Below are 24,994 nucleotides of genomic sequence, written 5' to 3'. Positions count from 1 at the left end.
AGCGTCTGTGAGTCTCATAAATGAGGTCCTGGCAGACAAAAGGGAAATCCGACAAGATAAAGCAGTGGAGGTGCAAAGTTACGACGGCAGCAGAAGAATTCTGCATTACTGGACAACAGTGATTGTTAAATACCAGAATCGGACAATAGAGGTTAAGGCACTTGTAATGAATGACATGAATTTTTCTTTCATACTGTCAAGGCCGGACATGAGGCGCCTTAAGTTAAACATATCTTGGAAAGATGAATTAACTATCGACTCAACTTTAGAAGGAAACTGCTGGCACAAGAAGCGCAGGTTAGGACGGTGAGAAACGCAGACGAGATACTGACAACGTATCCTGAGCTCATCTGCGTTGGAGCATACCCTCCTGCGACTCCTTTCCTGGAAGTTCCATTCAAGCTGCGAGACACAAATGTAGTCCGCAAGATGCCCTATCCGCTATCTCACGAGAAGAAAGTATGGCTCAAAAACGAACTGCAACAAATGCTAGATGCTAACATCATCAGGCCCTCGACATCCCCGTTTGCATCACCTATAACAATTGTGCCTAAGGAGGACGGTACTTTCAGGTTGTGCACGGACTACCGATTGATAAACCGACAGACAGACTTGTTTCCATTTCCTATGCCATGGATCGATGACATAATTAATGAAACTGGAGGATGTGAGTGGTTTTCGCGAAGCGATATCTGCAAAGGTTATTGGCAAGTTCCTCTACAAGAAGAATACAAGAAGTTTACAGCTTTTGTTACACCGTTCGATGTGTACGAATACAACAGGCTCCCATTTGGCTGGAAGAACTCGGGCGCCTCGTTTCAAAAAATGATGAACAATGTTCTATATGCTTGTACCGAACAATTTTGTAACGTCTACGTGGACGACATAATTGTGTACTCTAAAACAGAGGACCAGCACGCAAAGCATTTATCACAGGTTTTAGAAGCACTGAGTAAAGCCAAGTCGAAGATCAATGTCAGAAAAAGCGAGTTCTTCAAGCGGTCTGTGGTATTTCTGGGCAGAGTGTTTGACGGCCACACGAAAAGCACCAAAGCAGAGTCTGTCGAGAAGATAAAGACATTGCCTCGGCCGTACGATTTGCATTCATTGCGAGTTTTTCTAGGTCTGTCTGGACACTTTCGAGCCTTCATACCACACTACGCCACCATGACGAAGTGCTTGACATCTCTCACACAGAAAGGTGCACCGTTTGTTTGGAGTGAACATTGCGAACAAACATATCAAGCACTTGTCAACATCATATCTTCAGATCCGGTCTTGATACTTCCGGACTTCGAAAACCTTTCGAGCTCTGCACGGACGCATCACTTTATGGAACTGGGGCTGTACTCTACCAACGGGATGACTCACAGCCACCAGCGCGCCAACTCAAGGCTGTGGGTTATTACTCATACACATTTACGAAAGCGCAAGAAAACTACCCTACTACGGAAAAGGAAGCACTTGCAGTGGTAATGGCTGTAAGGTATTTCCGAACCTATCTTGAAGGTCGACAGTTCAAGCTGTTTACGGACAACCAAGCACTTACCTATCTTCTCAATCTCTCTCAACCGAAAGGCAGAATTGCAAGGTGGATCAACGAACTGCAGCAATTCACATTTGAAGTGACCCACAGACCAGGGGACAAGCTACCAGAAGCTGATGCATTATCGAGGCTGCATATTCCATCAGCAGCAAATACGGAAAAAGTGTGCGCCATCGGCATCTGGGAGGGATGTGAGGGCTGGGCGTGATGGCTGAGGCGTGAAGGCTGAGCCGAGAATAACAGGGTAACACTTATTTATTAGAAAACATAGTGGCACGCGCCAATAACCGTGACCGTCCGTGGCGGCGGTCGTAGCGAACGGGAGAGAGCCCTGCCTCCTTTGGGCTTGGCGTTGAGTCGGCGTAACAGCGCTGTAGGTGGCGCTAGCGATGAGATAGGCGGCACATGCGGGCGCTCACATCCCACCCCAGTCTGACTGACCACGTCTCGTGGTCAATTGCTTCTGCACACTGTCACACGCGCGATACCACACCCACACACATGCGCGGGAACGCTGCAACTTCACTCGAGCACAAAGTCGTCGAGGTGGCTCGGTAGACATCGAGTGCGTTGGGGCCGTTGAGGCTGTTGCTGCTCTGTAGAGGCTATAAACACCATTGAAGCGAGGTGCTATTTACTTATTGGCAACCGGAGCCTGTCGTCTCACCCAGACCATATCACCGACGGTAAAGGTGTGAGAACGGTGGCTGCGGTTGTAGCGCTCTTTGCGTGCACCTTGGGCTGCTTACGAATTGGCGGCTGCTTCGGAGCGCTGCACTGTTGTGTCGAGGATGCGCTCGGCAAGGGCGGAGTGCCTGAACGGAGGATGGTGTTGGAGTGGAATCTTCGGTACGTAGCCATAGAGAAGCTGAAATGGCGTAAAGTTCGTGCTGGCATTCATGGACGTGTTTACTGCAAATGCTGCCTCTTGAAGTTTGGTAGGCCATGACAGTGGTTCCATTGCACAGATCTTGCGGAGAGCTGCCAGGAGAGTTCCATTGCTTCTCTCGACTAAGCCATTGCCCTCAGGTCGATAGGCAGTTGTGAAATGGAGCTCCACGGAATGAAGACTCATGAAGCGCTTGAACTCATTGGATTCGAAGGCTGAGCCATGGTCCGAGAGGCAGTGGTCTGGCGTGCCGTAAGTGTAGAACACATTGTGCAAATGCTTGATAACGTCGCCCGTAGACGTGGACGAAACTGCTGCGGGCACGATATAGCGGGTGGCAAAATCAACGACGTTAAGAATGTAGCGCTTTGAGTTGATGGGTGGCATGGTTACATGGTCAATTGCTATGCTGGAAAATGGAATGTCCGTGGTAGGCATTCTGCCAAGAAGACCTACACTGCGTGAGGTAGGGCGATTGAACTGCTGGCAGCACTGGTAGGATGACACATATCTCTCCACTGATCGGTCCATGTCAGGCCACCAATAACGATCCTGGACCTTGAGCAACGTACGCTTTGTGTCAAAGTGCCCTGCACCATCGCGTAATGCTTGTAAAATGGCAGGGCGCAGTTTGGACGGAGCTACGACTGCATACGTTCCCAATGACAGTCGGCGGTATAAGATGTCATCTAGCTTGGCGAACTCGGCTGGGTCCTCTTCATTGGCTAGGCGTGCAAGAATCGCAGCGCACTCGGAATCTTCTTGCTGCATCGTAGCCAGCGACTGCGAAGACTGTGTGACAGCACCTGCCAAACGGAACAAGTGGTCGGCTACAACGTTTTGGCCTCCTGGCTGATGTCGCACGGTGAAATCGAACTCTACTAAGTCCATGAGCATAGAAGTGAACCGACGAGATGGCCGCACGTTGGACGTTAAGCAGGCAACAGTCCAGTTGTCTGTGACCAGAGAGAAATTTCTGCCTTGGAGGTATTGGCGGAACTTCACGGTTATTGCCCCGTGAACGGCGATACACTCCCATACATTGCTGTGCTGTTTGCGTTCCTCCAACGTAAGTCCACGGCTGGCGTAGGCAATGACACATTCTCTGGTGTCTTGGATTTGCGATAACACTGCTCCAATGGCTTCCTGCGAAGCGTCTGTGGTTAGCGTTGTCGCTGCCATGGGGTCGAAGTGCGCCAAAAGAGGAGGCTGGGTAAGGGAGAGCTGGCTGTCAACGTGAGCCGGTGGAATGTCAGGATGAATGTGCACGAGCGCCGTGTCGGAAGCGCGGAAGTTTGACACTAGAGGAGCGCTACTTGAGGGCAACGTTTGGGCTGCTAACGCTTGCCATGGTGGCTGTTCTGGCAACGGCAACGGATCACGTTGTAGGCAGTCTGTGGAACTGGGCCTGGTTTCTGGAAAAAGGACGGACCTTGTTGGGATCACAGCATTTGCCATTCTTGGGATTAGCTTTTGGTTTGCGGTAATGGTGATATTCGTGGCTGTATGCTGCAACTGCGCTGGCTTCGGAGGCTCAAAGATGAGACGTGCCTGCGCTGCCGAGAACCAATCCTCACCAAGAAATGAGGGGGAGTACATTATCTTCTAAAACAGCAGCTTCAACAACTCCTGTGGCGGGGCCGATGGATATCTTCAAAAATGCAGCACCAACAGGTAGCACTGTGCTTCCTCCTACCACCACGAGTGGAGGCTCGGTCCATGGGATGATCATGCTTGCAGGCACACGAGCTTTAGAGATTAATGTCACCTTGGACCCAGAGTCAGGAAACGCTTCACACTCACCGACTCCACTGAGAGTTGCGTTGAAGAAGGGGCATTGCTGTTGTGAGCCGTCAAGCGGAACGGGTGCACTGTGCAGTGCTGGGGGCTGCTGTGTCTTGGGCATGGTTGGAGGCGCTGGTGATGATAAGCGGCTGGTGCGTGTAGGGCACTTGGATGCCAGATGAGCCAAGGCATGACATTGGTAGCAGACAGCTTGAGACAGGTCTTGACCGCTACGAAAAGCTGGAGCGCCATACTGTGCCGAAATAGCTGCATAAGTAGCTTCTTGTTGCTCGGTGGGCAGCTCTGAAATGCGCGTTTTTGGTGTGGCCCCTCGGGAGGACTGTGGTGGCGATTGTTCTGAGCGAGGCTGCTGGCGCTCTGCAGGCTTAGCGGCACGAAAGGGTTGCGACGGCGGCAAAACAGAACCGGCAAATGGTGACAGGCTTGCTTTGGCGTGCAGATGTTGCGCACTCTTGTCGAGGCTGGTGCAAGTAGAAATAAACTCAGCTACCGTGGGGGGCCGGTTGGCTGCTATGGCGGCGAGGATGTGTTGTTCCCGTAAACCATGCAGCAGGTAGTCAATCTTTTGGGCCTCAGAGAGGTTAACGGGGCAACGCTCAATGATCTTCAACTTGGCAAAGGCATATTGGTGTAAGCTTTCGGATGGGGCCTGGGTTACCCTCATGACCAGCTCTTGCCACTCAATGAGGGACAATTCTGTACAAAATGTGTCCTTCAGGGCGGCACTCCACGTGGCCCAGGTGCTGTACTGGTTGCCGAACGCGAGATGCCAGTCTCGCGCCGTGCCTTTCAGCTTGCTAGCTGCGATCAGGCGTGTGGTGGCGTCGTCCCACGAGGCGAGCTGCTGTACTCGTCGTACGTCGTCAAGCCATGTATTGACACTGTGGCTTTGCGAACCAGCGAATTGCGGGATGGACGATGACAGGTCTGGCAGTGTCGTCACCGTTGTTGCAGGGCGAGGTAGCTGCTGGAACAGCATGGCGAGGCTCTGTAGAGTGGCTGGGTCCAGCGTCAAAGACGCCGCAGCGTTCGAGGCGGATTCATTCGCTTCAACCGGGGGGGGGGGGGGGGGGGTAGCTTCACGCTGCTGCTGAATGTCGGCTTGCAAACGCTGAACGAGCTCCTCTTTCGAACCTGTGAGGTCCAGCTGTCGACGGGCCAATTCTTCGCGTATAAGGTCGACGCCGAGACGCGACATGGTCACCGCGTCGAGATTCTGCCACACAATTCCCGGCATGGCGTTGCGAAACGAGGCTGGGCGCACGGGAGACTAGGCGAGTGATCGCTAAGCCTAGTTGTCGACTAGGGCTAGTCAACATTCACGGCACTCTTCATATGACGGCCGTGCTTTACACAGACGAGCGGTAAAATGGCAGGAGTATCTTCAGGCGTGAGTCTTCGGCGGCGTGAGAGCGTAAGTACAACGACGAATGCAGTTGAGAAGGCGTACTGACCGGCGTTCGACGCTGGCGTTGTTGCTGGCGTTCGACGCTGGCGTTCGAAAGGCGTTCTTGCGCTGCCGTGGCTGAATGGCTTGGCTGAGGTTCAGGGTCGACTGCGCCAGATGTGAGGGCTGGGCGTGATGGCTGAGGCGTGAAGGCTGAGCCGAGAATAACAGGGTAACACTTATTTATTAGAAAACATAGTGGCACGCGCCAAAAACCGTGACCGTCCGTGGCGGCGGTCGTAGCGAACGGGAGAGAGCCCTGCCTCCTTTGGGCTTGGCGTTGAGTCGGCGTAACAGCGCTGTAGGTGGCGCTAGCGATGAGATAGGCGGCACATGCGGGCGCTCACAGGGAACAGAGGAAATTCGACCACAGGGCGAGAAGTTTTACGTGCCAGAAACATGCCAGCCAAGAATCTTGCGACTTTACCACGACAGCGCCGAATCGGGTGGGCATGACGGATTCTCAAAGACGTTCAGAAAGATAAACCAGCGCTTTACCTGGGAAAGTATGAAAGAAGACGTACATGAATATGTCCGAACCTGCCACCTGTGTCAAATGGCTAAAGCCAAATACAAACCTAGAGGAAACGAAATGGTCATTCCCAAGTATTCGAGCGTACCCTTTGAAGTTGTCCACCTCGACTTCGCTGAAGTCAAAAAGAAGGGGGAAGGCGTGCGGAGGACGCAGGCTTTCCTTGTCGCCATTGACGAATGTACAAGAATGGCAGCAGCTAAATGTGGAAAGGAGGATGCCAACTCTGTAATCGCCCTAATGGAACGCGTCATCTTCAAGGCAACTAAAGTATTGGTCTCTGATAATGGACCTGCTTTCCGTAGCGAAAAGCTCAGAAGATGGGCCGAACAGAGAGGCATCACTCTAAGGTTTTCGACTCCGTACCATCCGGAAGGCAACGCACTCGCAGAAAGGTTAATTCGCGACCTCAAGAAGTATTTGGATTTATACCCTACCTTCCCTGGTGGATGGAAATGTGCCTTGGAAGATGCAGTGACTCACCACAATAACACCTGCACGGAGGGGTTGGGCTGCAGTCCATACTTTTGTGCAAATGGAACAAGTCCTTGGCTTCCTGCAGATCATCAGTTAGGAATCGCCGGCCGCGTTATTCTTCTAGAGGCCCCCAAGACAGCCGAACAGCAAATGAAATATAAATGTGGAATGAAGAGAAACTTCGACAATAGGCACTATCATAAGTTGCCTGTGGTTGAACCTGGAGGTTTTATACTCGTCAAGAAAGGACTGAGCGGCTCCAAGTGCCAATTTAGTGGTCCATAGATGGTCACCAAAACGGCAAGCCAGCAAGGAATACTCAAGTCAGTGTACTACGAGACTCCGGCAAAGACGACCGAAGTTAGCTCCGTTGGGAACATCATCCCATACCATCCCAGGAGGGATGGAGTCAGAGGCCCCGGAGAATGTGGAGTGCCGTCAAGACGAAGTAGAAGTGGCGCGAGTACCGGAGGAGAAGAAGGAGAAGAAGAAGAAGTTCAATAAAATGGAGGAACGGCTTTATCCGTCTCCGTTGAGTTCTTTACAATTAGTTTTTAACAAGTACAAAATTATATGTTATCAAACGTTTACACACTTGTGTTTCAAACTTGGTTCCACCTATCAAACGTTAAAATACGGTCCCACAAACTGTGTTTCAACCTGTCTAAAAAGTACCAACAAAAATTTCGATTAATCTATCAATAACCCTCCATCAAAAATGATTAATCGATTAAAGGCTAAAACGATGAATGAATAATAGTTAATCGAATAAAAAAATTAATCGACCATTCCTAATGCCGCCATGTTCATTTGGGACATTGGCGAACGAGTGCCATAGCAAAGTGGCACGATACCGGAGTATGTCGCATATACCGAAATCAACGGAAGCCTCAGAATGACCACCACGTGCAGACGTTAAATAAACGTTACCTCAGAAATAATCGTCCTTTCAGTGTCGCTACATTGCTCGGATGCTAATCGCATCTGCCTTAATTTTTATTGTTTGCTTGTTCATTAATTCATTTTCGAGCACCGTAAACCTCAACTGCGCTCATATATAGAGCAAGGGGCATAGTAAAATGGTCATTTATCGCTACAATATTACACAGCAGATAAAGAGAGCAAAAGAAGAAAGAAAAAGAGTGGTGCATTCATTATGAAACGAAAAAAAAGTATGCTATATTGTAAATCGCCATATTACGTTACTGTAACGAAGACAGGAAAGGAGCCAAAGTGAAAGAAAACGGGCCCACTATAATGATATCCTGGAAGTACACCATAACGAAAAAGACTACACCATTAGTCCTACGTCACCACACTAGCAAAAAAGCGAATCACAGGGAGAAGCCTTCGTCCTGCAGTGGTCATAAATATAGGCTGATGATGATGATGACTGTCAATAATATGAGCGTAATTCTGTACTGTTAGAAAAACCTATCTCTTACACAAAATTATCATGAAAAAGTTTAATTTAGTCACGACTTCTTCATTTAGTCAGCCTGGAGTACAGGGTTTAATTGTGGTAATGGTACTGGCATCCACTAGATTTTTTTGATTAGAGAACAGATGCATCGACTGTGACGATATGTCGTTCTTTTTTCCATTCCCTGCTCCAAAAATTGGGCTTCGGGGTATACGCATATACACGTACTCGGACCACAAACCGCTGCCTCGCATTTTTCATAAACATGACCCACTGCAGGCGGCAATCGCCGTTATTGCGCAAGGATTCTAAGCGCGTCGTCGGTGTACGTGTTTGTTAATCTTATCTGGACGGATGATAAACACCGGCTTGTACGCAAGCGCGTGACATCAAATCTTTCGGGCTTACGCCGCTGGACTCGACAAAGGTGCGCACCCGGAAACGACACCCTCACTTTGTGGTGTTTGTACACTGTGTACGGGTCAAGCTTTTATTGCGAACACCGACATTTACTTCCGCCATTCATTGGTTACTCTGGACATCAAATGTCCAGCATTAACTATCGTGTAGTGATGTGCCTGCCAAAATGGTATGTCTTCTTAATAGACAACTTAACGGAACAACTCAGACGTAGCCCATCTTCCAATGTTTCTATGTATCTACATAAATAAAATGTAACCGAAGTACAGTTGACACAATCATAAGAATTCTTAAATATGTGGTATGCTTCCACAACCTCTCTCGTTACTTTACTACCCTTTGCGGATAATGTGTGCTGGTATAGCTGCAGAAACAATATACTTAGCAATGTACAGGGATGAGCGCATGCCACATTAAGTTTCTGAGCATGAGTCTGAAGGATGAGTAATGTATTGTATCTGTCAAAATAAACTGTTTAGTTTGCCCCAATTCAAAGCTAGCGTATTGAGGCAATTTGTGCCAAACTATAAGAAAGACAAACGTAAGGATGAGGTCTACGCAACTGTAACCAACGTGGCGTCCATGGGCAGCTTACGTTTTACTGCTCCGAATAAATAGCCACACAGTTGAATTATTATAGCAATATAATAAACATTAAGTCCCGAGTGATATTTACACTCATGTGAAATTTTATTTATTGCTCTACATGTTTACATTTAATTGTCTGAAATAAGACTCCTGTTATGTAGAATATAACATTCGTTTTACAACATCTCCTTTTGTTTCATGCTCACCACCCCTTAAGAGAACAGTAGAGAGAAAAATAAATTAGCTGTATTATTCACTTATCTTTCTAAACAAACTAATAAGCGACTCTTGCCGCAAAAACGGCTTAGTAAACCAGAAAAGACGTGCAAAGTAGAGACGGATGCGACGCGGCAAATAAGTTCCTGCACCAACCCCATCCTGACGTTGTATTCTAAAGGGACCGAAGACTGAACTCGACTATAGTTTCAAGAACTTCTACTGAGACGCAACATACTGCGAGTTCCATGACGTCGCACAGGCGTACCTGCGCTAGAGTTTTGACGCGAGAAAAAATAATAATAAATGAAACTTTGCCCTCTGTGTTCTCTTCTAATAATGGGCATGCTGCCACGAAATTGACGAAGAGCTTTGAAAGCACACTTCATCACTCAAAACTGATTTATACAGGTACATATTGTGACGATGACTATTCTGAGCTTACACTTTTGCGGCGCAGTTTGATTCTTCGACTTCAACTTCACCCGCCGCGGTAGCATAGTGGCTACGGCGTTGCACTGCTGAGGTTGCGGGTTCGGTCCTGGTCGTGGTGGCCTGCATTTCGATTCAAAGGAACTGCGCAGATCCCATGGGAATCGATGTTATGGTCGATGTTTCGTGGCTTCGTGCTACATTCGGGTGGATGACAATTTTTCCCTTTCATGATACTCCCTCCAACTTGCGGGATTCCGCATAACTGATTGGACAGAATCTGTCGTATGCGAAGCGTTTTGCAGGCGCCTTGCCTTCCAGCATCGTTCGGGCTTATTCAGAAATACCAGATGGGCAGGCGTATTTGTTTAAACTAAGCAGTTGTGCGTGTTGCACGAGCCTCCGTGTGACCACATGAAGCAAGACATCATGTCATGCATGTCACACAGACCGTGGCATGCCATATCAGTCATGAAATGACGTCATGACATTCATGTCATATCATGCATGTTTGCATTCTGGCATTCATGTTGTGCATGTCACGTCATCCATGCCATGTCGTATCGTGCATCTCATTCATGTCCTGCATGGTATTTTGATATTTATCTAGGTAAAGGGAATGGCTACGCTAGCATCGCGCAGGCCTAAATGGCCAGGTCAGGTTACACATGCCACGCCATTTGTGTCACGCATCTCATGTCATGCAATGTTATTCATGTTATGCCACGCATGTCATGTGATGCATGTCCTGATATATAACAAGTTAAATGACCACGACGGCATCACGATGACGTAGGAGGCCAAATAGATATACAGACAGAATCAAAGTGCCTGAAGTACATGTTGCTTGGCTAGTCGGTTCATATTGATCGGTAGACCATAAAAAGATTTATGGTCGCTTAACGCAAACGAGGATGGACGGAAGGGGTCAAAGGGAGCGACAAGAATGGCGCTCCCTTTGTCCCTTTCGGTCGTTCCTCGTTTGCGCTAAGCGACCTTATATCCTTTTACGGTCTACTGATCTAAGTGCATAAAGTAAGCAAAGGATTCTTCGCATTAAAATGCTCGTGTACCGTGCATTAGGTGCACATTAAAGGAAACCCCAGGTAGCCGAAATTAATCGGGAGTGCTCCGCTACTGTGTGCTTCATAATGAGATTGTGGTTTTACCACCATGAGCCGCGGAATTTCGATCAAATATTGCTCAACCTCTGCTACAAGTTTAGTTTTCTCCCTCTTTGTGCAGATGTCGGCGCGCCCGCCGACTCGGGTGATCGAGGGCATGCTCTGGAGCCACTATTTCCCCGAGCAGTGCGTCCGCTCGGCGCTCGCCTACCAGCCGCTGCCAGACGACGTGTTCATCGTCAGCTACCCCAAGTGCGGAACCACCTGGCTGCAGTACCTCGTCTACAACATATACAGGTATTACACACGAGAGAAGCGATGGCGCCCGAGTCGTCGGATTTATTTCAGCATTATTTGCATGATGTGTGTTCGTGTGTGTGTAGGCGTGTTTGCGTATCGGAAATACGTGCGGGAACAGGCAAGAGGCACGTATACAGTTGGCATGTGAAAGTACGAAAATCTAATGTGCCAGCTTGTGTCATTGTGCACCATGCACATCATCTTCGTTATCTTATGAACGAAAGTATCACAATGTGGACTCTTGTGGTATGCATAATTGCATGTGGGATGCTCTTGTACTTTAGCACTTGTAGAAAGAAAGGAGTTACCATACTATATTAAATACAATAATAAAAAAGCAGAAGTTTTCTTTGAGCGTCACCAGCAGACTACACCTTAATAAATTACGTCTTTGATTTATTGCTCCAATGTAGCGTTTTTATTAAACTCGATAAGTAACCTCGAGTGCCAGAGGAATTCATGAAAGGGCCCATTACGGCGGCCTTGTGTTTGCGTCATCATAGATGAACCTTCGCTTGAAAGCGGCTGTGCAGCATTCTCCTTTATTAATTCAACGCATGACTATGCCAGCCTCTACACATTTATAAGATAAGCCAAAATAATTACGCGGGACATTTGCGATGTTTGCATGATGCCGGCGTTAACCAAGATTCCGTGAAGACAGTGTGGGAACAGTGTGGCGTTGTGGAATCATTCGACAAGCTATGTGAAACTTTGCGCCAGCTCTTTCGCGATGATATACAGTCGCCGCACTCCGCCCGTCACCGGTAGGTCTAGTTTATTTGTGGGTACTGTGCGTCTGTAGTTTGATCAATGCAAACATTGTATTAGGCAACATAATGGCACGCAGGCCTGTTTACTATTTACCTATATACTATGTGTATATTTTGGTACTTGAATAACTTAAATCCGCTTTGTGTCCTTAGGCTGAATTTTATTTTATATTTGCCAGGACTGGGTGTTGGATTGATTAGCCTTACGATTAATCAATGAAAGCTTTAATCGTGGCTAAATTTATTGATCGCGAAGTAGCGGCTAAGCTCACATGACCAAAATCGGGTAAGCACCGGCATTGACGCCCGTGCTTCTCTCAACAGCAAGGAAGGGAACGAATTCCGACTGCACCCACACATTTACGCTGCACTTGCGGCAAAATCTGCGAGAACCTTTAGTTTCGTTTTCGTAAACAGGTCCCATGCACCTCGAAGGAAAAAAAATGTGGGCAGCTTGCACTAGTGGTGCAGAGAGAGAACTAGAAGAGAGGAAAGTCAGGGAGGTTAACCCGACGCACGTCCGGTTTGCTACCCTGCACTGGGGAAAGGGGGTATAGGGATGAAAAGAGAGAGAAAGAAATAGAGAGAGCACAGTTTCGCGCACAAAGAAACTTCGCACGAAGTCTACAGACGGTCGCCAAGACCTGTCGACTTGAGATAGTGCAACAAGGCTTTCATGGCTTTCTGTGCCATCGACGCATACAGCCATGGTCCAAGGATCTTCATTTCAGAAAATGGTCGAGAGTCCAGTCGGTTCAATGCTGTCCGGAGAGCTTCACACTCGACGTCGAACTGGGGACAGAGACATAAGACATGTTCAATTGTTTCTCTGGTTCCACAAGAGTCGCACATGGGCGTATCCCCAATTCCAATGCAGAATCAGTAGGCCTTTGTAAATGCCACCCCGAGCCAGAGGGGGCACAAGACTGTCGCCTCAGAGCGGGAAATGTTTGATGGCACTTGTAGCTTCAAGAACGGGTCCATTTTGTGGAGATGACTAGTGATGCAAGGCTAGAGTAAACAGCGGAGCTCGTGATCGATCTAGCTTCTTTCTGGTTTTACTAGGCTTGTCTAAGTTTTGCTAGGAAATGCTAAGTGCCGCTAGGCACGGTATTCCAAATCGGCTCGCCGCCGACGCGCAGATTCTCGCTCGGCCGCGCGACGCACTTCAAGATGAGCGGCTTCTTTTTCGGGTGTCCGGATCTTCTTTGGTCGTCCCATGTCAAGGCTAGTTGTACTCGCCACAGAGTCAACGAGAGTTCTGCCGCCGTCGCTGCGGCTCTGAGCTTTATCTCCCCGGTGTCGTCACGGCGAAGCTGTGCCTCCACACTAGCCGGGGCGTGGCTGGTCGAAACCTGCCGAGTCGCCGCCAGAGGCGCCGGCTGCAGTCACGGACACCGCGCGCTTTCGGCGCGAAAGCGAAGCGGGGAAACGCGGACGGCGTCGGCAGCAGCTCTGCACGTTGCCTCGTTGGTGCTGCTACAATTTTTTTCTCTGTCTCTCTCTCGCTCTCATTTTGTGTCTCTCTCTCCCGAGTATAGCGCGTATGCTCTCCTTCCCTCTCCTTAACGCCCCATGTCAAGGCAACATGTGAACGGCACGGAGAGGATGCGAAGCACACGCCGCCCGCGAGGTGGTTGCTAGGCAACGCGCGATGAAGTCATCGCCAGGCGCAGTTTTTTAGATGCTTTTTTTTTTTTTTTCGCGATACGTGGCCTAACCAAGAGCTTAAACAGCTCCGCTGTTAAAACGGAAGTACTCGTTTTCCGCGGAAACGACGAAGCGCCAAGCCAGGTGTTGGCATATCGCTCGGTGCCGGAAGTAAATGACGACTTGGACCCCTTTCAGTGGTGGCAAGCACAGGTTTCCCTTCTACTGGACATAATGCCGGTTATAAAGACGGTAATGTGCGCCCAGCAGCATTAACGCCTCCGAGCACGTCCTCTCTGCAGCTGGCAAGAATGGTAGTAGAGAGTTCTTCGTTTATTAACAAAGAACGTTAACAAGCTTCCCCTGCCTTCGCAGATGGACCTGTTTTGACATAAGTAGGAAGGAAGGTAAGGCTAGCTTTTCCGCGAATGTACCTTGCCCAACTAGTGACGGCGTAGTCGCTTATGCAAACAGCGTGTACGAGCACAGTTTTCCTTTGTCATGTATACGTGGTTCTCGTGAAGAAATCATGCGACATACAAGCCCCGGTATGTGCAGCTAGCACATCGTCCTCATTTGAACGATGAAGCGATGCCTGCTATTAGTTAGGCAAATTGGCAGTGCAGAGAAGCGCACTTGCGAATTAAGGAAAGTGCTTGTGCCCTATTGTCAAACTCTGCAATGGCAGTGTTTTGAGGGAGCCAGTCAGAGATGCCATAGCAGCCTTGAAGGCCAATCATAGCTGACAAGATGGCGAATTCCACAATATGGCGGAAATTGATAGTGTCCAGTACACCACATCGGGTTACTGTGACACAGTAGTCGAGTTGCTCTAGGTTCCCTGACTTTCGTATCTGCTATTCACTAGGTTTGCGTGGTTTGTGTCGCCTGCCTTCTTATAACTTCGCCTACTTTGTTTTCTGTTCTTACAATAAATTTTCTCGCATTATGACGCTTGGGTAGGCATGCCGCGGTTTTCTACACTGAAAATCGACAGGCACGAGGGCAGCAACACCCAAAGAGAAACTCATGTGTACAGTGTGAACCGGCGACTGACGAAACGACGTACAATTAACTTGAATATATCACCCACTGTTCTCTAATATTTCTCGGGGCTTCGCGGCGGAAAACCTCCCAAGTGTACCGGGTCGCGCTTCGGACATGGGTCGGATGATGCAGCGCCCCCCCCCCCCCCTGCCGCCTTCGTAACGTCATCTACTTACATCCGGACATCCGTCGCGGAGACGTCAACTAGAAGACATTATTTATAACACGCATCCATTGATCAAGAAGAAATCGTCTCTTCCTTTTTTTCTTTTTCCCTTTTTTTTGGCGGTGCACTGGTAACGGGCCATATCAGGAGACGCACCTTCACTCATAATTTACTGATATTAAACGTGCTGGGGCTGCTGTCGCCTGACGTCTTTGCTGCAAAGGAGGCTGCGTACCTATGCTAAGGACATGGGCTCTTACCTCTTCTTCACGGCGTAACATGACGAGTTATATACGCAAACGTCGGCTGCGCACGCAAGGGCAAGCGTGGCTCTACGTAACGCTCTTGTGAAATAATTGTTTATAAAGTCGCCTAGAGGTACACAGTTTCACATTTCTTGCAGTCTTTCCTGTAATGAAAGTAAAAGTGCGGTGTTGTGTGTCATATGTTAAAATTATTTTCAGTCACATCCAATGGTTGCATCGATCCAGAAAGTTTTATCTCTATAACGTCGTCGTCTGGTGTCGCAATGTTACTTCAGACGCTTTTTTAAAAATCCTGGCTCTGTTGATCTGTTGCTATGGCGTTCTTTTGCTGAGCACGAGGTCAAGGGTGCGATTCCCGAGCCCTGCGGCCACAGTTCGATATGAACGGCATGCGAAAGCACTCGTGTACCATGCTTTTGCTTCAGGCCAAAGAACTCCAGGTGGTCAAAATTAATTCGGAGCTACCCTCTGGTGCATCCCCCATACTGTGCAGCTTCGGCACGCTGAACTCCACAATGCAGTACACGGCTTGTTGTATCCTACACTGAAAAGGTTAGACCAACGGATTTTTTACTGTTAAGTCATTGGCAATGGCGTTACAACAGGTGGGGGTTTTCTGGGCATGCTTGGCCAGCAGTTTTTTCGCATGAGCATTCCTTAGCGCTATCAGCACGATTGGTCCACCAAACGCGTGGTGAGATTGCTGATGTGGAACACTCCCTGTGGTTGTGCCCGCAGCTCGATCAGGAAGGAAAGCAGTTAACTTCATACCTTGCAGATGTGGGCTCTTTCATACGTGGACTTCCAAGACGTAGTGTTCCGGGAAGGGCCCGTGAAGCGATCACGAATAGAATTCGTCGTGTGTTGCGTTCCTTCGAGACGCCGAGTTGATGAACAATAGGTCGTTGCTGAGTTCTTATGAACCAAACAGTTAGACAATGGCAAACAAAAACCTCAGAGAAAAGAGCGCTTGTACCGATTTCAAAATGTTTTAATGCGTTAGCATTCTTAGGGTACTACACGCAATTTCTAGGGATATCTATCTATCTATCTATCTATCTATCTATCTATCAATCTATCTATCTATCTATCTATCTATCTTGTCTACCTATCTATGAGTGTCCTATCTATCTATCTATGTCTACCTATCTATGGGTGTATCTATCTATCTATCTATCTATTTATCTATCTTTCTATCCATCCATCCATACATCTATATATTCTATCTATTCTATTCTAAAGGAGATACAATTAGCAACCATAAAGATTTTCGTGCATCTGAGATTACAGCAAAGTTGTACAAAGAAAATGTTGTGCCTTCGTGATACTGTCAGGTGGACGACAATTTTTCTTCTCAAGATTCGGCAGGAGATGGATACGGGCTGCTAGAGTGGAGAGATGGTGCCTGCAATGTGCCGGTCGAGATTCGCGCTATGTTGCACTTAAATAGCAAAGAAGCTAAGTGCATAAGGGTCGGCTTCAAGAGCTAATAGGCACTTGGCCTGAGCTGTGCTCCTTAATCAAACGTTGGCGGCGCAGAACGGAAGTCGCGTGCACCCTCTAACGGTGTCCGAACCCTTTGTACTCGAAGTTATGATTTCTTTTCGTTCTTCGGTGAGTTAGCGAATGAATGCTGAGTAGTTTCTACGCAGAGTGGGCCGGTCTGTCTTCAACTAAACATACGGCTAACGACGAGTGTGATGTACTGTTTTCGCAGTGGCGCTGTTCCTCCCCGGAACCGCGAGCAGTTCTGGGACAACACGCCCTTCCTGGAGATGCGCGGTGCAGAGCGATCCGTCCTGAGGAGCAAGCCGGGCGCCATCAAGACGCACTTGCCGTTCGACAGGCAGCCGTACTCGCCGCAGGCCAAGTACGTAGCCTTGCAACTCGTGCATAGCCATAGCACGTGACTGCGACGTCATGGAGTTGCTGAGAATGCGCGAGAGTGTTGTGGACATACACCGCGGTTGCGACATAGAACCGCGATATGACGCGAAACAGATATCTGTGACATAATGTACTAGCCTGCCGGCTAACCACGTTCCCTTTGCAATTCTTGCAAAGAGTGTGCAGAAAGCCCTTTTGAACACTTCTAATATTTTCCCTATGGCCAGTCAGTGCGGAGGTCTTACCCGCGAGTGGTCCGACCACCAGCTTGCCGTCTACGACTTGGTTTATACCTTACTATAATTTCTCAGTCTTCTCAACTTGACCCTTAGCGATGGAATCGAATTGCATTCTTCTAGTGTATTCACGCTGTTGTGTTCAGTTAGTACGCTCGATATTGTCGCAACAGTTGAACTGTTGTCATATAGGGTATACTGCAGCACCTTAAAAAGGTTCGTGCAAGTGATCTATATGAAGCAGTGACAATTTATGAGTTTTCGGCTAACCTCATCTCTTATATTTCTGCTTATACCGCTGGCACAGGTGCTGCGATCGTATACTCTACGGCTGGGATCCATAGTTTACGGACCACGAAATCTGTGAACAAGATGAAAATTTCCACAGCATGGGCCACGCAGCCTAGTATTCAGTTTTCCATCTGTGTATAATGCGAACAGTGCAATGTTGATGGTTTTGCTGGCTATATATTTATTCTCCCAAACTACACAGAAATTAAACCTCATCTCAAATAGAGTGGTCCCCAAGCGCTTGCCGCCGACTGTGCATATATACATGTATACATTTACACCTGGCGCAGGTACCTGTACATCACGCGCAACCCGTTCGACTGCTGCGTCTCCTACTACTACCACACCAAGCACCTGCCGGGGTACTGCTTCGAACAGGGCACCTTCGACGAGTTCTTCGAGCTGTTCATCACGGGCGACGTCGAGTTCGGCGACTACTTCGACCACCTGCTGTCGTGGTACGCCCATCGTTCGGACCCCAACGTCCTTTTCCTGACCTACGAGGAACTCAAGAGGGACACCGCGGCCGCCGTGGTCAAGATCGCCGGCTTCCTGGGCGACGAGTACGCCGCCAGGTTGCGCAAGGAACCGGCGCTAGTCGAGCGCATCCTCGAGGCCGCGGCGCTGGGCAACATGAAGAAAATCTTCAACTCGTGCGACTTCGCCGCCAGAGACGAGGTACGGGTGTAGGGTTAGCGTGCGCTTTCGCGCCGTCAAGCATAACCCGAACAATGAATACACGCGCATGTATATTGACCCGCGTACGTTCTTCATCTTTCTTCCGATGACCGTTTTTCACCGGCTAACAGTTAAATGTTGCAAAGTTACCTATCGCTTGGCGCAAGACGCACGCCGAGCGTCGTGTTTGTATCGGAACTTTTTCGAACGTTGTCGCCGATGTTAAAGCGGAAGAATATTTTCTAATCAGGTTGCGTACGCGACGCAAATAGCGGTGTAGTACATTCGGGAACGTACGCAAGCACAAGCGATTACGCTGGCATGTACGATGAGTCACGTATAGAGAGCCGAAGCCCTTGACCCGTAGACCAGATTTCGAGGACTGACGACTATGCTCACCGCAATCGTTATGCTTTGTGTGTCGGTTGCTTGACACAAGCTCGCCCAATTAAACAGTTAAATCCATAACTAGCGGTTTAAACCCGCTAGTTATAACTGTGAAATTTGACAGTTATATTCTTCACCGTCACTACAACGTGGCAATATAGTCGCTTAAAGGGACACTGAAAGAGAAATACTAAATCTTGTTAGGCTCATAAAGTACTTTTTCAAAGTCTAATCACGGGTTTAAGATTTTGATATATTTCTTGCGTTGTAGGGCTCCTGTGTTTTACTTGTGTGCACGCCGCGCCCCTGCCTCCGTATAAGAAAGTAACAGACGGTTGCTTTGTTTTTCTGCCACTGTGTTGTTTGAACTGTCGTACTGTATGTTTTTTTTAAATTTTATTTCAACAAACTGCAAAATGCCCTCGCAGGAGCGGGGAGTGCAACATACAAGCAAAATCAGTGGTTGTCAATATCTGAAAGGCGTTAAAAATCGTACATGGCCAGATAAAACGTTCCACTGTTACACGCGGACAAAATAACTATTTAAACATCTCTGTACGGCAATGACGCGAATATATATATGTATATATATATATATATATATATATATATATATATATATATATATATTTCATGTTATAGCGTCTAGAGGATGTATAACCACAGTCTAGGAGGTGTGCTGAACCTGTTGAGTAAAGGAAATTGTGAAGGAGTTAAAAAGTTGTCGCAGTTTCACCTGAAAGGCGAAGCATCAATTGCGATAGCAAACTTGTAGAGAGCTATACGGAGTAATGATATTAACTTTATCAGCTGTATGAACTTGGACATGCAGCAGCATCGGCAACACGCAGAACTGTTGTCGACACCATCGGCGTTTTGCCCGCGTTCGCTCAAAATGCGTGCGGCGTTGGTGACTGTTGCCGGAGCCTCTGATATAAATAGGCACTGCGTGCCGCAGCTAAACGTCGCCTCCCTTCCCTCCCCCTCCCCCACGGCCTCTCGCTCGTCGGAAGAAGGCGCGTTTGCTCTACATACATGGTGATTGTGAAGGAGAACAGAGACGCCTACTTCTGCAGCCCTTAAGCGAGCACGGCGCAGAACGCGCGTTTCTTCGCCGTGCGTTCACTCCCCGTGAAAGACGCGCCCCTCGCGCCCTTTCACTCGCACATACAGCGTTCGGCGCGCGGCGACGATTTCTTCTCCAAATGACGTCATACGGAACCTCACGGCGACGGCGACGGCGACGCCGACGGCAGAAATCTGCTTTTGAGTGTCCATATAATTGCTATCGCAATAAAAAAATGTCACAGACCTGCGCGGCACACGCAGCACAGTCACCGCGTAAGCTGGTTGAACGACGCAAGAGTAGCTCCAATTTCGGCACCACGCACAACAGGGTCTTCGCGGCAGTGTCCTCGCCTCGATTTTGACGAGAACGATCTGAACTGTCCGCCCGGCGTCGACGGCGAGCTGCGGCTTGTAAGGCTCTATGCAAAGCAGTCTGCTGAGCCCGATGATGCCTGGTTGTAGCCGCGCACGTAGCTCTACGATTCGCTTCTTCAGCAACGGTTCGTAGCGTGCGAGGAGACGTCATAACTTGTACCGAAGAGGTACCCAGAATACGTGGCGCGCATCTAGCATCGAGATAGCTTTGATTGCGCGCCTCGTCTGAATCGCATCCCGTCGTCTGCGCCTGCGCGCGGCGGTTGCAGGCACTTTAACTAGATGGCGCCACCATACATACTGGCGGAGGCTCGGGTCGTCTGCGCCTGCGCGCCTGCCTATACGGCGCGTGTAAAGGGCATATTTCTGCTGCCTGATAGTGTTGTAGCGGGTGACAGAGTAACGGAGACGGCCCAGGAGCTAACGCACGACCACCTCTATTTCAGAGAACCAACTATATATATATATATATATATATATATATATATATATATATATATATATATATATAGGCTACTTGCCTATGACGTAACACAAGAGAATCAATCATGTTTGACACGTGTTAGCCGAACACTTCATATCACTTCTCCCTCTCTTAAAACTGCAGTCTTTGCACGGGTCTTCGTTGTCGGGTAGACCTCCGTAAGACCGGTGGACTTGGGGAACAGGGAGCCTGTTCGGCTGGAAGGGATGTTGGAGGCGAAGGACCAGGCACGGCGCCAGTTGGTTCTGGAGTAGCCGGACTGGACCGGCCTTCTCGCGTTTACGTCTGTCGATTCTTGTTGTCCGGGCTGGGTTCAAGCGTGTCGGGAGCCTTCGCTTTTGGGGCCACGGGTGACACAGGCGCGCGACGGAAAATTTGGTCCAAGTGACGCCTGGCTAGGCCATCTGGAGTGTCGACCGTTACCAGCCGTGAACCCTCAGTGCTTTTGACGATGCCTGGACGCCAACGCCTCCCTTGGCCAAAGTTGCGCACCCACACCTGGTCCCCGGGCTGGAATCTGGGAGGCTGCGAGTAACTTCGAGGTAGAGAAGGGACACAAGCATCCATGCGTGAACGAATTTGGTAGTTCAGTAGCATTTTTGATGGAGACTTGCCGCACGGTAGTGCGGTACGTCGATAGCCTAGCAGCACTCGTGCTAGTTTTGTTTCGAGATCGTTCACCATCGAGTGCTTGAGAAGGCCATCCTTTATTGTGCGGACCGAGCGCTCTGCGACACGATTAGGTTGTGGGTGGTACGGCGCACTGCGTAGATGAGTTATGTTGTTGGCAGTCATGAACTGGGAAAACTGCTGACTTGCAAACTGAGGCTCGTTATCTGATACAACTGTTTGCGGAAAGCCAAAACGAGCGAACAATTCGCGAAGCCGCGCGATTGTGACTTCTTTGGTCGCCAACCTGACGGGATGTGCCTCGATCCACTTGGTAGGGGAGTCGACGACTATCAACAGCATGCGCCCCTCTATTGGTCCGGCATAGTCAATGTGAAGCCGTGCCCACTTGGTCCCCGTTTCTGGCCAACAGATAGGAGCCTGGTGATGAGACATTGGCTGCGCTTGTACACAAGAGATGCACGAACGTGCAAGGCTTTCGATCTCACCATCCAACCCAGGCCACCAGAACAGCGTCCGAGCTGAGTCCGAGTCTTTTCATCGCACATGCACCCGTGTGACCGATGTAGCTCAGCGAGCATAGAGACTCGAGCTTTGCGGGGTACGACGATGCGATGACCCTAGTAGAGCAGGCCTTCTACGCTTGACAGCTCCAGTCTCTTGCAAAAATAAGGTTGAAGGTGATTGTGACACAGTGACAAGCGCTTAGGCCATCCATTAAGTATAAAGTGCTGCACAGCGCTGAGGTCTTCATCTGCGTTCGCCAGTGCCCGTATGGCACCCGCTGGCACGAACGAGCTGTCAAGGTTCTCTGAAGACAGCACATATTCTGGTAAGGTGCCCGACTTACAAGCGTCTGGTATCGGCACAGGCAAGCGGCTGAGTGCGTCCGCGTTGGCGTTTTCCTTGCCGGCCCTGTACTCGATGCGGTAGATAGCAAGCGCCTGCGTGAGAGAGAGAGAAATTTATTTACAGAAAGGCAGAGAGGTCGGCCTCAGCTGTAACTTGCTCTGGCCTGCTACTCTACACTGGGGAAAAAGGACGGGGAGGAAAAGGGTTAATGAATGATGACTTGCAGGCCATAGTGGTCAGAGGGAACACTAAACCCAGTGGGACCTTTCACTTCCTCTAACCTAACCTTGCCCATTATATGCCCCCTTCTTCTGCACACCCTTCTGCAAAGCGCCTGCGTGGCTCAGTGGTAAAGTATCCGACTCCCACGCAGCGGGCGTACCCGCTCCCGGCGGAGAGCGGGTACTTTATTTCGCATTTCCGGCAATAGCGGTTACGGCCAAACGCCGGCGGCGGCATCATCGCGAACCGAAACGGCCATTAGAATGAGCCCGTAACTGCTTACGCTGTAAAAAAGCTTTGAATGCTCGGCGTGGCGATGAGTAGATAGAGTGACAAGCTGGAGGTGCAAAACATGGGAACTAGGTGAAAAATCCTTGTCGTAGTGGCGATACTTGAAGTGTACCGTTTTCATGCACCCATGCATAGATTCCACTTTGTCGCTACAGTCGAAACTCGTTACAATGAAATCGCGTGCGACACAATATATTCGCTAGACCCGAAAGTCGTAATAAGCACATATTTATAATGGGATGATATCGGCGAGAAACAGTCGTTATATCGAATAGTTTATTGTTTTTGTGGTAAATTTATATCGAAGTTCTACTGTATCACATATTTGCAGTAAATCACATTGCGAAAGTTACAGGGTATGCGATGTCAACTTGTTTTTTTTTTCTTGCTTTCATAACTGTTTTAGCTCAAAGCAGGAAGTTTCCCATATGAAAATGCCTTTTATACCCGATGTCCGTAATTAGCCGATATTTCTTATAGTGCTGATATCTGCGAGAAACATTCTAGATTTACTTCGTTATATCCGCTATTTTGCTATATCAATGTACAATTTATACAGAATTCCGACTCTATCAGATCTGTATAATAAGTTGCACCGAGAAAGTTTCTGAATAGATCAGGATATAAGAAAGCGAACGTACTTTTTATTACTTTTTTAACCATTTTTCAGCACAAAGCGGCAAGCGTCAAGTCCCAAGACTCCCAAGTGGCACCGAACGGCCCGAGCGTGGAAGAGCTGGTCCGCAGGCCGATGACCGGCGAGTTTGTCCGCAAGGGCTCCGTGGGCGACTGGAAGGGACACTTCTCCCCGGTGCAGGTGCAGCGCCTGCTGGAGCGCATCAGAATCAAGACTGCCGGAAGTGACGTCATGGACTTGTGGAAGGACATCGATATTCCCCGATGAAGTATAACAGCTATCGCAGGCGCAATAAACATCGTGGTGTTTTCATTCTGTTTCTGCTGGGGTTTTTTTTTTTTTTTAGTCATTCGCGCTGTGTGGTTCGTGAACGTGATTGGGTTTCGAAAGGCTTGAAGCTGGCCCCAGTATTTTCTGAGCGTCGTTGCGTATCAAAAGTTGTCGCAGTTTCACCTGAAAGGCGAAGCATCAATTGCGATAGCCAATTTGTAGAGACCTATACGGAGTAATGATAGTAGCTTTATCAGCTGTATAAACTTGGACATGCAGCAGCACTGGCAACACGCAGAACTGTTGTCGACGCCGTCGGCGTTTTGCCCGCGTTCGCACAAAATGCGTGCGGCGTTGGTGACTGTTGCCGGAGCCTCTGATATAAATAGGCACTTGGTGCCGCAGCTAAACGTCGCCTCCCTTCCCTCCCCCCCCCCCCCCCCCCCCCCCACGGCCTTTTGTGCGTCCGAAGAAGGCGCGTTTGCTCTACATATATGGTGATGGTAAAGGAGGAAAGAGACGCCTACTTCTGCAGCCCTTAAGCGAACACGGCACAGAACGCGCGTTTGTTCTCCGCCGTGCGTTCACTCCCCGTGAAAGCGCGCGTCCCTCGCGCCCTTCCACTCGCACATACAGCGTTCGGCGGCGCGCGGCGACGATTTCATCTCCATTGACGTCATACGGAACCTCACGGCGACGGCGACGCCGACGGCAGAAATCTGCTTTTGAGTGTCCATATAATTGCTATCGCAATAAAACGGCAAAGGCATTCTTGGTGTGCTTACCACGAAGCGAAGCACGCCAATCGGCATTTTCAGCCTCCGTCGCCTGCCTAAACGACGACGGGGCCCGGCGCTGACTGTTTTCGGGTCAACTAAGAATCTCCCTTTGAGGTGGCAGCAACCGCCGCATTCTGTGGAAGCGGTTACGACCATCAAGGCCAGGCTCTTCAAATCGCTACAAGCTGACCATCGCGTAGAGCCCACTAATTGACGCACGGGGCCAGTGTCGATGACTTTCGCGGGATCAGCGTCGACGCTAGATTCCCAATTGCCTCGTGGTTGCGTCGTATGCGTGAGCGATGGTGCAACACCGAAGGATGAGTCCAGGAAGGTGGTGCTAGCATGAGCGGAGTGCTGCGAACAGCTGGACAATTCCGATTGGCCGGGTTAAGGTAATCAGATTCCGTCATTTTGTAACCTAGGGAAAACGAAGCCTTAAAAAGCCGATCTTGGTCACTGTGCATGTGTGCTGATACGTACTGGGCTTGGACATGTATATTGCTCCGACATGGAGTGTGCTCCTACGACCAAGGATCCACTTGCGAGTCTGTAAATATGTAAAATAAAGTAATGCGTTTCCCTAACTTCCCGACCTCATATCCTTACAACAAGCAACTCTCGGCGATAGAGACGGACGATGGTGTAGATCCTCTTAGTTTAGTGCGACGCCCCGGAGTAGCATTGGCCAGCTATCACGTTGTAAGCTCTCTGGCGGCGTAGGCAAGTGATCATCTGTGTAACGCACAGTCCGAACCACGAACCCCATAACCAGATACCAACAGCGTAATGATGCTTAATACAG

The 24,994-nt window shown here is 49.2% G+C and overlaps 1 protein-coding gene across 1 annotated transcript; it reads left to right on the top strand.

Annotated features, from left to right (window-relative positions):
- Positions 1-11,004: 11,004 nt before the first annotated feature.
- On the top strand, positions 11,005-23,446 carry LOC119458479 (sulfotransferase ssu-1). Its single transcript, XM_037720320.2, has 4 exons — positions 11,005-11,197; positions 16,820-16,972; positions 17,807-18,194; positions 23,174-23,446. Exons 1-4 carry the CDS (start codon positions 11,022-11,024, stop codon positions 23,405-23,407), a joined length of 951 nt encoding a protein of 316 aa, XP_037576248.1. The 5' UTR covers positions 11,005-11,021; the 3' UTR covers positions 23,408-23,446.
- Positions 23,447-24,994: the final 1,548 nt, after the last annotated feature.

This window comes from Dermacentor silvarum, chromosome 7 (assembly GCF_013339745.2).
Source record: "Dermacentor silvarum isolate Dsil-2018 chromosome 7, BIME_Dsil_1.4, whole genome shotgun sequence".
NCBI lineage: Eukaryota > Metazoa > Arthropoda > Arachnida > Ixodida > Ixodidae > Dermacentor > Dermacentor silvarum.
The sequence above is the reverse complement of the archived record's forward strand: the minus strand, read 5'-3'. Positions and strand labels throughout refer to the sequence as shown.